We start from the raw sequence: 13,826 nt of genomic DNA, 5'->3' as shown, positions 1-13,826 counted from the left end.
ACGACTCAAAAACCAGAAGTGGTGCTGTGGCTCCAAGTGGTAGAACACTAGCTTTGATCAAAAGAGCTCAGGGAGAGTATCCAGGGCCTGAGTTCAAGCCCCCATGACTGATAAAAATAAATAAATAAAAATGGTGGCCAAATTCAAATTTAAGAGAATAAACTGAGCAAATTGGAAAAGATTGGTTCAGAGGATACCAGTTTCAGAATTACACTATTACATTTTCTGGTGAATCATAACTTCTGTTCTCCTTTACTAGCAGGGTAGGGAATGGAATTTCTGGGTGAGTTTCAGTTTACCTTCTTATAGGTATGGTCTTACCTTCACTAGGAGAAAAAAAAATTCCTTGCCCAGCTCCACAATAGTTTCATTCATCTTGAACTCCCTATTTTAGATATTTTAAAGCAAACCAAGTAACATATTCCTCCTGTAGGTAATTGCTTAATTTCTTTTTCTCTTTATAAACTTCTGTATCTAAAGCTTTGTCTGTTCTCAGACAAAGATAAAGTAATTCTTGTTGGCTATCTCTAGTAATAATACTGTACTCATGAATAGCAACGACTAGTCCCAGTATATTAGGCTGCTATACAGGGAACCTCTATATGTTGCAGTAAAGTGGTTTAACTGCTGCTGAGTAACTACATGATACATAGTAGTTGCCTTTTCCTCTGCTTATCTTGTATCTTAACATACCAAATGTTTTCCCTTAAATGTACAACCATGCATCATAGAAGCTGCCTTACATGATAGAAATGGATATTTAGTAACCTGGGACATTGTGGCCTTTGTTTCATTGTCATATTTCCTGTTTTGCAATCTCTAATACATATTATGTCATATATTATGTACATATAGGTATATATAAATGTATGTGTATATATATTATATATAAAATATATATATATGAATTCCAGAATCAACTAGGGTACAACCTTTTTTTTTTTTTTTGGTCGGTCATGGGGCTTGAACTCTGGGCTTGGGCCAGAGCTTGTCCCTCAGCTCTTCAGCTTAAGGAAAGCGCTCTACTGCGTGAGCCACAGCGCCACTTCCGGTTTTCTAGTGGTTTATTGGAGATAAGAGTCTCATGGACTTTCCTGCCCTGGCTGGCTTTGAACCATGATCCTCAGATCTCAGCCTCCTGAATAGCTAGGATTATAGGCCTGAGCTACCAGCGCCCGGCACAACTTTGTTCTTTTACTGAGTGATACAAAAGTTTGATCTTTCTTAGGTCAAGACTTCTGCCTCCCCAGATGCTGGTGGCTCACACCTGTAATCCTAGCTACTCAGGAGATCTGTGGATCACAGTTCAAAGCCAGCCTGGGAAAGAAAGTGTGTGAGTCTCTTATCTCTAGTTAACTACCCAAAAACTACCCGAAAGGTGGTGCTGGGACTCAAAGTGGTAGGGTGCTAGCCTTGAGTGAAAAACCTCAGGGACAGCACCCAGGCCCTGAGTTCAAGCACCATGACTGACAAAAAGAAAAAGAAAAAAAGAAAAAGAGTTCTATCTTACTGGGAACCAGTGGCTCATGATATGAAGATCACTGTTCAAAGCCAGCTCAAGCAAGATATTTCATGAGAGATTTTTACCCCCAATTACCATCAAAAAGCCAGAAATGGAGCTAAAGCTCAAGTGGTAGGGTACCAGCCTTGAGCAAGTAAGGAAGGAAGGAAACTTACTATTATAACCATTAAAAATACGTTGACTATATGGGTGAGGAGTCTTCATTTGCATATTGGATTGATGCATGCCTCCCCCAAACTCTCATCCAGCTAAACTTGCTGAAATATAAATTTGATTTTTTGTTGTTGTTGTTGTTGGCTGTGGGGCCTGAACTCTGGGCCTGGGCGCTGTCCCTCAGCTCTTCAGCTCAAGGCGAGTGCTCTACCACTTGAGCCACAGTGCCATATCCAGCTTTTTCTGCTTATGTGGTGCTGAGAAATCAATCTCAGGCCCTCATGCATGCGAGGTAAGCACTCTACCACTGAGCCACCTTCCCAGCCCTGTCTGTGAGACTTTTTTTTTTTTTTTTTTTTTGTCGGCTGTAGGGCTTGAACTCTGGGCCTGGGCGCTGTCCCTCAGCTCTTCAGCTCAAGGCGAGCCCTCTACCACTTGAGCTACAGCGCCACTTCGGGTTTTCTGGTGGTTTATTGGAGATCGGAGTCTCACGGTCTCTCCTGCCCGGGCTGGCTTTGAACCGCGATCCTCAGATCTCAGCCTCCCGAGTAGCTAGGATTACAGGCATGAGCCACCAGCGCCCGGCTCTGTGAGACTTTTATCTCCAATTAACCATGAGAAAACCAGAAGTGGTACTGTGGCTCAAAGTGGTAGATCAGGGTCTAGGAATGTGGCTTAGTGGTAGAGTGCTTGCCTAGCATGCATGAAGCCCTGGGTTTGATTTCTCAGTACCACATACACAGAAAAAGCCAGAAGTGGCACTGTGGCTCAAGTGGTAGAGTGCTACCTTTGAGCAAAAGAAGCTCAGGGACAGTGTTCAGGCCCTGAATTCAAGCCCTGTGATGAACAAAAAACAAAACAAAAAAATCCCAGAAACAGTAGTGTGCCCAACAGCACACTAGAGAAGCCAATTAACTTCGAGAATGGCCCTGCAATAGTAAACCATACATAACAATAATAATATATGATAAAATATGAAATAAATAAATGTATATATGTGGAAAATGACAACATACAGATATGACAACATACATTTCCTATTTTTGTTTTTTTTTGTTTTTTTTGTTGTTGTTGTTTTTTTGGTCTGGTTGTGGGGCCTGAACTCTGGGCCTGGGCGCTGTCCCTCAGCTCTTCAGTTCAAGGCTAGCACTTTACCACTTGAGCCACAGCGCCACTTCCGTTTTTTTTCTTTTTTGCTTATGTGGGGCTGAGGAATCAAACCCAGGGCCTCAGGCATGCAACGCAAGCGCTCTACCACTGAGCCACCTTCCCAGCCCCTTCATTTCCTATTTTTGATAGTATACAATTTTATAAATATAATCACTGGAGAAACCTAAGTGAAGGATACCCTAACTTCACTGTATTATCTTTGTGACTTCCAGTGAGCCTATAATTACTTCAAAATAAGACTAGTAACAAATATGTAAAACATCAAATTATAAGAAAGCCATGGTACTGTTGTAGAAATATGAAATAAATGCATGATTTGTACATATTAAAAAAAGTTACATATGACTTTTTGTAGTCCTGCTTATGGTGATTTCCTTATCAGGTTCTGTAAGGATTTGTAAAATGATAAGGCATTGAAGTGGAAGTATGACTAAGTGGTAGAGCACTAGCCTTGAGCAAAAAAGCCAAGTGAGAGAGTGTGAGATTCTGAGTTCAAGCCCCAGTACTGGCATACACACACACACACACACACACTCACACGGAAAAAAAGCCAGGTGTTAGTGGCTCATGCCTGTAATCCTAGTTGTTCAAGAGGCTGAGATCTAAGGAGTACAGTTTAAAGCCAGCCTGAACAGAAAGTTTTTGAAACTCTAATTAACCAGCAAAAAGCCAAAAGTGAAGGTGTGGCTCAAGTGGCAGAGCTCCAGCCTTGAGCAAAAATGCCAAGCAAAAGCCTGAGACCCTGAGTTCAAGCCCCGGTATTAGTGCAGGCGCACACATGCACACATGTGCACACACACAAATACATATACAATAAGGCCTACAATTCCAAAACTGCCACTACATTTTGGAGCAAGGTATGTTATTTTTCATTTCACATGTAATTGTGAATAGTGATTCTACACGGATCATAATGTCCTCATGACATCCAGAGAGAACAGTTGGGCACAATGGCTTAAGCCTGTAACCCTAGCCACTTGGGAGGTGTTTTTAAAAGTACATTTGGATACCTCACCAGGACTCTCTAGTCACCAAAGCTTCTCTTTTTCAACAGCAACAGCCACTCCATGCAGTTTAAGTGATTTTTATTTATGCTTCAGCTAACCCTACCACCCCTTCAGGACATTTCTTCTAAGAAGCCCATTCCCTACCAGACGAGCCAGGCTACTTCAGTCGGCTAAAGTGTCCTAGCCAGTGTCCTTTTTCTTCAACTCTTCCACTTTAGCAACGTATATTCTCATGGCATCCATCTTGGACATCCCTTTATTCCTGTTCCATGCCTCCCACTTGGCCATGGCTTTCACATCATTGGCTGGGGGGGCAGGGATGTTGCAGTCCCCCTGGGTGGCCTGTTTGTAAAAGCTGTATATCAGCAGTTTCTCCTCGTCACTCACGGGCCCCTTCAGCTGCTTGATCGCAGCACAGGCCAGCTCAAACTCCACTTGGCACATTTAGGGTACCCGAAGCTGGCACCTCTATCTTTTCTAGGTGATGCTTGGTGCTAGAAACTGGAGGATGGAGGGACAGAATTACATAAGGCTGATATTAGGTGTTGGGAAGAAAGGGAGATTGTGGGAAGAGTTACATGACCATCTAAAGTTGCATGGTCAACGACCAAGGTCCACTGGATTGGATCTGTCCCCACTGTATTTTCTGGGAAGGATGATCCATCCACGCTTCAAAGGTGCCTATGACCCTAGAAAATTAAGGTCGCTGCGATCCAAGGAGGCAATGCGGTATAAAGAGCGTTGAGGACGATTGTGTGCTCATCTGGGGGCTGGGTGGAAAGCGTGAGACCCGCCGACCCGCTGCAAGGAGGATGACCCCGAGTGTGGCACGGGCCAGCCGGGTGGTAGACAGCCCGGGAACGAGCATTCGGTGTGGGTGAAGTGTGCACGGGAGTTAACCAGGGGTTCCGGGCTGAGGTAAGGGAACGGTGCCGAAGGTACCTGCCCGTGCGCTGGAGGGAGGCTGGGCGCCGAGAGGGGGCGCTGTGGGCCTGGCGGCCTCGGCGCCGCGAGCTCGTTGGTGCGGAGTGCGCGTGCGCGAGGAATGGCGGGCCGAAAGCAGCTCAGTGGAGCGGAGACTCTGGGCGGGGCCTGAGGCACGTTCCTAGGCCCCACCTCTCTCCCCGCCCATTGTGCCGTGGCGCTTGCGCGGGGCTCGCGGCCTCGGAGTGGGCGGGGCGCCCCCACGCCGCCACCAGCGTCGCCGCCATGGACCTAGGTGGGTGCCGGGCTTCCCCCTATCGCTCCTACCTACGCACCTCCAAGACTGGGCGCGGCCTTCCCGCTGCGCACGCTGCTAGCGTGGGTTTGGGTGAAGGAGAGCCCTGGGGTTAGGGAGAGGTTCGGGGAGTTGGGGTGGGGGGTGGGATCCTCGGAGACTGAGACCGGGGGTCGGAAGGCCGAGCTGTGGCCGGGCAGCCCTGCGGCTCCGCGGCCCACTTCTTTCCCGCTTCGGGCGCCTTTCCAACCCCGCGAAAACCCCGGGCGGTTGTGCAGTTGCGTGCCTGGGAAGCGGACGGGGTGTGAGCACGTGCTTGTAGGAAGGCCGTGTTCGGTGGACGCCCGCTGCCCTCACTCAAAGTGTCCCAAGTTGTTCCACACATTTCCAGCCCTTCCCGCGTCTCCTCTGGGAGACGCCGAGGCCGGGCGCTGCGCCGCTTCCTCCGGGAGAGTTCTCCTGAGTGTCCGGGACCGTGCCTTGCGCGCAGCGCGGCTCATCGAGCTCTCGGTTGTGGCGGGAAGTATCTCGGCGGAGATAACTTTGTGAACCTGTGCGAGTTGGTGCAGAGCTCTTATAGGCGAGGTCTGGAAAAGAGAGGAGGAGTTGTTGATAGAAATTGCCGGCGCTTTGCCCAGCCCCCTCGCCCCGCCCCGGGTGCTTTTAAAGGCAGGGTAAGACCCAGGAGGCTGTTGCGAAGAGCCGCCCTGAGCGGTGTCAGTGATGAGTAGCCTGTGAAGTGTTGTGCTCCCTGTCCCCAGCCGGCTCTCAGGAGCGCAACGGCAGCACCTGGGAGCTCTGCCTCAGTGGCCGTTTGTCTCATGACCACCTTGTTCGTTGGGACACATGGAGGACATTGTGTCTGGGTCTTGTTGTTATCTCTAAAGCTGGAATCATAATCTTCAAAGTATTAATTTGAAGATGAAAAGATCTTAGAGGTGTACCCCTTCAGTGCAATGCCTGCCAGGGTAAGCAAGCACTTGATAAGCGCTCCATCGACACCAGCTCGTCGTAAGTGATAAAGCACAGGGGGTTTCCCCAGCTGTTTACTGCTTCTGCAACTTTGTCTGTGCACGTCCCGGGACTTGGATTCTGCCTGAGTGCTGTCTCTGAGCTTTTTTGTTCAAAGTTAGCATTCATCTCTTGAGCCATGCCTCCACTTCCAGCTTTTTGGTGGTTAATTGGAGATGAGAGTCTCACAGACTTTCTTGCCCTGGCTGACTTGAAACCATGATCCTCAGATCTCAGCCTCCTGGGTAGCTAGGATTATAGGCATGAGCACCAGCACCTAGTGCTTCTGCATCTTTTTCAAGCAGCATATGTGCATACTTCATATCTAGAAGGCATATGCTGGGGAGGAGGCACATATCTGCTCAGTTGAACTGATAATGAAGTAATTTCAATCTGTAGTCATGAGGGAACATTCTTGTGCTCCTGGAAAGCAGCCTGAGCCAGAAAGAAAGGCCCCTAACTCCCAGAGCATCATGATCCTGGGTAACCCACTCAACTGCTAGGGGCTAAAATGGATTGGCTTCACAAATGGATTGCCTAGAAGTGCCTGTCCTTGGTCTTTTGTGCTATAAATGGTTGTTTTCTTAGTCTCCTGAGATCAGTGTTTCTCTGCTGATTTCTTCTGACCTATGAAAATGGGAAAGAAAAAAAATGATATAGACAGAAAAATGAGTGCTTTTTTTTTTGGGGGGGGGTCCGGTCATGGGGCCTCAACTCTGAGCCTGGGTGCTGTTCCTCAGCTCTTCAGCTCAAAGCTAGCACTCTACCACTTGAGCCACAGCACCACTTCCAGCCAGCTTTTTTCTTTTTGCTTATGGGGTACTGAGGAATCGAACCCAGGGCCTCAGGCATGCAAGGCAAGCGCTCTACCACTGAGCCACCTTCCCAACCCCTGATAAGTGCTTTTTGATGAGTCTGTTAACTCTACCAAGCACCTTAATTGTACTAAGGTTAATAGTATCCCAATATGATAATCATTATTCTCAAAACACTTAAAGAAGGTAAATAAAGTTTTTTGTTGTTGGTCATGGGGCTTGAACTCTGGGCCTGGGCGCTGTCCCTGCACTCTTCAGCTCAAGGCTAGCACTCTACCACTTGAGCCACAGCACCATTTCCGACTTTTTCTGTTTATGTGGTGTTGAGGAATCGAACCCAGGGCCTCATGCATGCAAGGCAGGCACTCTACCACTGAGCCACCTTCCCAGCTCCATAAAGTTCTGATAGCTAAAAAGTAGGATTGTTAGGGGGGAAAGATGGGGAAGATAAGCTCTCAGGAGTATGAGGGACTGAGAAGCATCTCTAAGCTCCAAATGAGAGAGTAAGGAAATACTTATTGAGCAGTGTTTGTGCTCTGACTTTAATTTCTTAGCCAAAGGAGACACACTTGGTAAAGACCTATGTTTTTTCATGTTTATGAGCTAAGGGAAGCAAGCAAGATTCAAGTCCTGCCAACAATGAAAATGTTTCAGAAACCAACATTTATTGAGCATTTAGGCTATTAAGAGCTGTATCATATTTAACCTGTACCCTCTCCCATCCTTGTAAGGAGGGAGCAGAAGACACCAACGGTATGACTAGCGTGTTGGTTAATCTTCAGGTTATGCCACAAAGTACGTATTCTACTCATTTATGGAAAAGGGAAACTTAGAGAAGTAATTTCTCTGTGATTGTGTCACTTTTGAATGGCAGAGCTAGAATTGAAACTTGTGTCTGATTAAACTCCCAAGATAACTTTCTTAGTTTCATACCTCACCAAAGGAACACTTTGCTTTTTTCCTGTAGTGCAGTATTTCTTGTATCTATTCCCTGGTTCCTACCATAGATACAGAGCCTTGAGTAGCTTATCCTCTGGAGGAAGCTATGGGGTGAGCTGTAATTGAAGGCACAAAAGTATTTGAAACCTGTTAGCAAGGCTATGAGAAAAAATGGGGCTGTGTCTTCCTTAGTCTGCATCAACACTGAGAAGCTCAATTGTCATGTCCTGTACTCTATACTGGACATTTAAACCTTTCTCCCCAAACTCTTGTCATTTGCGGGCAGGTCTGGCATCTGCAGACTTTGGGTCTTTTCCTTTACATACTTCTCGAGGGATATCTTTCACCTCCTTGGTTATGGTAAGCCCCTCTGGGCAGGCACATTCCTGACTTTCCTCCCGAGTTTTAACCGTGCGTTCCCATTGCTGGAAGACATCTAGTGTTCTACTTGACTCCGTGCTCCAAGTAACCCAAAATGAACTTGTCTTCCCTTCCAACTGTTTGGTGTCCTATTTCTTATGGTCTGTTATCCTCTCAGTTTCCAGCCTAGAGAGCTTGGAAGTCATTGTTTACTCCTCACCCAAGTCCTAATGACTCTCTGCAGTGGTTCTATCTCTTCTAACTTTGATAATGACAACTAACCTATCGGCTTATTCCCCACCCCCTGCTAATCTTGAAGACCTTTCTATTTGACTTCTGTCTGTACAGGACCCTTGAATATCTGTGAAGAAATGACAATTCTGCATGGGGGCTTCTTGCTGGCCGAGCAGTTATTCCGCCCTAAAGCACTGGCGCAGTTGACCAAGTCTGACTGGGAACATGTTGGGCGGCCCATTGTGGAGGCCTTGAAGGAGATTTCCTCAGCAACAGCACATTCCCAGCCATTTGCCTGGAAGAAGAAAGCTCTGATCATCATCTGGGCCAAGATCCTTCAGCCCTACCCCGTTAGCCCTTCTGACACTGAAACCCGGTGGCAGGAGGATGTGTTCTTTTCAGTGGGTAACATGATCCCAAATATCAACCACACAGTCCTTTTTGAGCTGCTCAAATCTCTGGAAGCTTCTGGTCTCTTTATCCAACTCCTGATGGCCCTGCCCACCACCATCTGCCGCACCGAACTAGAGCACTTTTTGGAGCACATGACTGTTGACACTTCTTCCAAGGATGTGGCCTTCTTCCTAGACGTCTGGTGGGAAATGATGAAACATAAGGGCAATCAGCAAGACCCTCTGCTATCGCAGTTTACAATAATGGCTCATAAGTACTTGCCCTCTTCAGATGAGTTTTCCCATCCTCCAAAGAGATTTAAGTCAGACCCAGATGTGTGTCCCACCATGCCTCTATTGGCCATGCTGCTTAATGGACTGAAGAAAATCCAGAAGAGAATCCTGTGTCTTGGGATGAAGTGCTGTGCACTAGCCAACTTGGCCGACATGCTGACAGTATTTGCCCTTATGGACGATGACCCCCAGGAAGTGTCTGCAACCATGTATCTAGACAAACTAGCCACAGTGATCTCTGTGTGGAACTCAGACACCCAGAACCCATACCATCAGCAGGCACTGGCAGAGAAGGTAAAGGAAGCAGAGCGGGATGTCAGCCTGACCTCACTGGCCAAACTCCCCAGCGAGACCATTTTTGTCGGGTTTGAGTTCATGCACAGTCTGCTGCAGGAGTGGGGGGAGGAGCTACAGGTCATGCTCAACAGCAGTCAGGGCACCAACTACGATAGCTACCGGTTGTGTGACAGTTTGACTTCCTTCAGCCAGAACTTGAAGCTCTACCTGGATACCACCAGCTTGTCCAAGGAGGAGAGGCAAGTGGTCTCTGAGCTGGCTGAGTGTGTTAAAGACTTCCTGCAGAAAACCAGCAGGGTGTTGAACAACAAGAGCGTTGAGGACATCACAGCCTCCATCACCATGGCCATCATTGAGCAGAAGATGGACCGGCATATGGAAATGTGTTACATTTTTGCTTCTGAGAAGAAGTGGGCCTTCTCTGATGAGTGGGTGGCCTGCCTTGTTAGTAACAGGTCTCTCTTCCGAGAGCCAGACTTGGTTTTGAGGCTGCTGGAAACAGTAATGGAAGTCACCATGACCGACAGAAACATCCCCCAGTCTCAGATCAAACAGGTGATTGGCCTGATCTTAGAATGCTATGCAGACCTCTCATTGCCAGACAAAAACAAAGTGCTCTCAGGTGTTCTGCACTGCTGGGGACGAAAGGGCCTCTCTGAAAGATTGCTAGATTACTTGGAGGGTTTTCAGGAAGACCTCAATACGACATTTAACCAGCTCACACAGAGTACTTCGGAGCAGGGCTTGGCTAAAGCTGTGGCCTCCGTGGCCCGTCTGGTAATACTACACCCTGAAGTCACGGTAAAGAAGATGTGCAGCATGGCTGTGATCAACCTTGGTACCCACAGGTTCCTGGCTCAGATTCTCACCGCCTTCCCAGCCCTTAGGTTCACAGAAGAGCAAGGGCCAAATTCATCCACCACTTTCGTGGTGTCATGCCTCAAAGAAACCGTCTGGACAAAGTTTTCTACACCCAAGGAAGAAAAGCAATTTTTAGAACTCCTGAGCTGCCTGATGAGTCCTGTGAAGCCCCAGGGGATCCCAGTCGCTGCACTTCTGGAACCTGACGAGGTGCTGAGGGAATTTGTCCTGCCTTTCCTGATGCTGGATGTTGAAGTGGTAGACCTCAGTCTGAAGATCTTCATCCAGACCATTGAAGCCGATGCAGGCTTAGAGGAATACTGGCTCCAGACCTGTTCCCCATTCCCCATCCTCTTCAGTTTGTGCCAGCTCCTGGACAGCTTCACCAAGTACTGGCAGCTCCCTCAGGAGAAGCGGAGCCTCCCTCTAGATGGAAAGGATCTAGTGATCCGCATCCTGGAGCTCCTCTGTGCGATCGTGTTAGGCAATGCAGAGACCTTCTCCCCCGACACCTGGATCAAGTCCCTGTCTTGGCTCCACCGAAAGTTGGAGCAGCTAGACTGGACTGTGGGCCTGAGACTGAAGAACTTCTTCGAGGGCCACTTCAAATGTGAAGTGCCAGCCACACTTTTTGAGATCTGTAAACTTTCTGAGGCAGAGTGGACCTCCCAGGCCCACCCTGGCTACGGGCCTGGGACAGGGCTGCTTGCATGGATGGAGTGCTGCTACATTTCCAGCAGCATCTCTGAGCAGATGCTCTCAGTCCTGGTGGTAGATGTGAGCAATCCTGAGGAAGTCAGATTGTTCAGCAAGGGCTTTCTGGTGGCCCTGGTGCAAGTCATGCCCTGGTGCAGCCCCCAGGAATGGCAGTGCCTTCATCAGCTGACCAGGAGACTGTTAGAGAAACAGCTCCTCCATGTCCCTTACACCCTGGAATACATTCAGTTTGTTCCACTGCTCAACCTGAAGCCCTTTGCCCAGGAGCTCCAGCTCTCTGTCCTCTTCCTGAGAGCTTTCCAGTTTCTCTGCAGCCAGAGCTGTCGTAACTGGCTTCCCATGGAAGGCTGGAGCCATGTGGTCAAACTCCTCTGTGGAAGTCTGACCAATCTCCTGGACTCAGTTAGGTTGATACAGTCCGGGGGGCCCTGGGCCCAAGGGCAAGACCAGGACCTGACTCAGGAAGCCCTGTTCGTTTATACCCAGATGTTCTGTCATGTTCTGCACATCATGGCCATGCTCCCGCAAGAGGTCTGTGAACCACTCTACGTGTTGGCCTTAGAAATACTTACCTGCTATGAAACCCTAAGCAAGACTAACTCTTCTATTAGCTCCTTGCTCCAGAAGGTAAATGAGCAGCGCTTCTTAAAGTCTATTGCCGAGAATATTAGCCCTGAGGAACGGCGTCAAACCCTGTTGCAGAAGATCAGCAACTTCTGATCTTTATGGGGCAAAAAATAGCTTCGCTATGGTGCTTCTGTGGACACTGGAGTTGAGAAACAAACTTTTTTGTGAAATTGTACACAGGCTAGAAGGTATATGGCAATAGCAGTAAAAGAAAATAGTTTCTTAGGTATTTATAACATACAGACTATAATAAAATTCTCTTGAATTTATCTTCTCTTTTGAGTCTCTCTCAGCAATAAATTGGTATCAAATATACCAAGTTGTCTTTAAAACAGGCCAGGCATCATAATTCATGCCTAGAATCTTAGCATTTGGGAGGCTGAGGCAGGAGGATATAAGTTTGAAGCTAGCCTGGATTACACAGAACTGTCTCAAAAATAAATGGAAAATAAGCAAACTGGAGTGAGCCATCATTGGCTAATGCTTGTAATGTCAAGTCTGAAATCCAGATGATGGTTTGAAGCCAGCCAGGGAAGAAAAGTCCATGAGACTATTTCTGAAACCAGCAAAAAGCTAGGCTGGAGGCATGGTTCAACCCAAGCAAACAAGTATGAAAGTCTTGTGTTTAAACCCCAGTACTAGCAAAAGGGGGGAAAAAAGCTGGGCAGAACATGTTCATAAATGAAATTCTCTGCCTTAGACCTTGACAAATGAGCCTGAGAACTATTCAAACAGGGCAACAGTGGCTCACGCATATAATCCTAGCTACTCAGGAGGCTGAGATCTGAAGATCACGGTCCAAAGCCAGCCCAGGCAGGAAAGTCTGTGAGATTCTTATCTCCAATAAACCACTAGAAAACCAGAAGTGGTGCTGTGCTCAAGTGGAAGAGCACTAGCCTTGAGCTGAAGAGCTGAGGGACAGCATCCAAACCGAGTTCAAGTCCCATGACCAACAACAAAAAATTTTAAAAAATATACATACATGCATACATATATACAAAGGATGTATGTTCTTTCAGTCCTTCCAGTATTAAACTTTTTTTTTTTTTTCTAACAAGGAATCAGAAAGGGCAACAACTCCCAAAAAGAGCTTTGGGCCCAGGTTCTGCTGATTGGTCTTGTGACTTATACACTGGAGAAGTGGATACTTTGTAGGACAGGAGGATAGAAGCAAGAAACACAATTGTTGGGTGGGGAGAGAACACCAGTAACATGAGTGTGTTCTGAGAGGAGGACTGCCAGGCAACCCTAACACTACTCAGCCCACATAGGACTAACTCCAGGGGTGGTGAACAATGGATGTGTGCTTATAGGATGGGTGTGATTACATTCTGCCTGGGGCTGAGTGGGATCGCAATGGGCTGTGCAAAAGCAGAATGAGTGTTATTACAGGACTGTTAAGAACTGGTTGGGGAGGTGTATTTTGGGAGGGAAAAGATGTACTATACATTTCCACGCCCTCATTCAAAATGGGGTGCTACTCAGGTTTACTCCCCACCCAAAGTAAATTGGCTTTGTGACTCAGGATCAGGCTTCAACCCTCCCAATGCCTAACTGGGACTCATCTATGATAAGACCTAGACCTAAAATGACCTGTGATCACTGAGCTTGAACTTAGTACTTTTTTTTTTTTTTTTGGTCATGGGGCTTGAACTCTGGGCCTGGGCGCTGTCCCTCAGCTCTTCAGCTCAAGGCTAGCACTCTACCACTTGAGCCAGAGCTCCACTTCCAGTTTTCTAAGTGGTTTATTGGAGATGAGTCTCTTTCCTGCCCAGGCTGACTTTGAACTGTGATCCTCAGATCTGTCTCTTGAGTAGCTAGGATTACAGGCGTGAGCCACTAGTGCCCAGCTTAATTTAGCACCTTAAGTGAATTCTTGGGACCTAGAGTTAACATAAGGCAGGAGCGAGACTGAAGGTATTAGCATGCCACTATGCGAATAAACAGACCAGACTATAGCATAGGGCAGCCAGCCACACTGGGTCACAGGATGGTTCTTTTTTTGTGCCAGTCCTGGGGCTTGAACTCAGAGCTTGGGCACTGTCCGTGAGCTTCCTTTGTTCAAGGCTAGTACTCTACCACTTGAGCCACAGCACCACTTCTGGCCTTTTCTGTTTATGTAGTACTGGTACTGAGGAATCAAACCTAGGGCTTTCACATATGCTAGACAAGCACTCTACCACTAAGCCACATTCCTAGCCAACCTTG

At 47.5% G+C, this 13,826-nt stretch overlaps 2 protein-coding genes across 2 annotated transcripts; one reads left to right on the top strand and one right to left on the bottom strand.

The window, feature by feature from the left end:
• Positions 1 to 3,948: 3,948 nt before the first annotated feature.
• On the bottom strand, positions 3,949 to 4,863 carry LOC122120093 (diazepam-binding inhibitor-like 5). The gene is made up of 2 exons (XM_042694155.1): positions 4,795 to 4,863; positions 3,949 to 4,329 (listed from the first exon to the last, which is right to left on the bottom strand). The coding sequence occupies exon 2, from the start codon at positions 4,294 to 4,296 to the stop codon at positions 4,033 to 4,035; it is 264 nt and encodes an 87-aa protein (XP_042550089.1). The 5' UTR covers positions 4,297 to 4,329; positions 4,795 to 4,863; the 3' UTR covers positions 3,949 to 4,032.
• Positions 4,864 to 5,029: 166 nt separating this feature from the next.
• Positions 5,030 to 11,892, top strand: Gemin4 (gem nuclear organelle associated protein 4). Its single transcript, XM_042693903.1, has 2 exons — positions 5,030 to 5,071; positions 8,545 to 11,892. Exons 1-2 carry the CDS (start codon positions 5,062 to 5,064, stop codon positions 11,709 to 11,711), a joined length of 3,177 nt encoding a protein of 1,058 aa, XP_042549837.1. The 5' UTR covers positions 5,030 to 5,061; the 3' UTR covers positions 11,712 to 11,892.
• The last annotated feature ends 1,934 nt before the right edge of the window (positions 11,893 to 13,826 follow it).

This window comes from Dipodomys spectabilis, unplaced genomic scaffold (genome assembly GCF_019054845.1).
Source record: "Dipodomys spectabilis isolate Male_0828 unplaced genomic scaffold, ASM1905484v1 ptg000004l, whole genome shotgun sequence".
NCBI classification, from domain to species: Eukaryota; Metazoa; Chordata; class Mammalia; order Rodentia; family Heteromyidae; genus Dipodomys; species Dipodomys spectabilis.
This window is presented reverse-complemented; position numbering and strand designations above follow the sequence as displayed.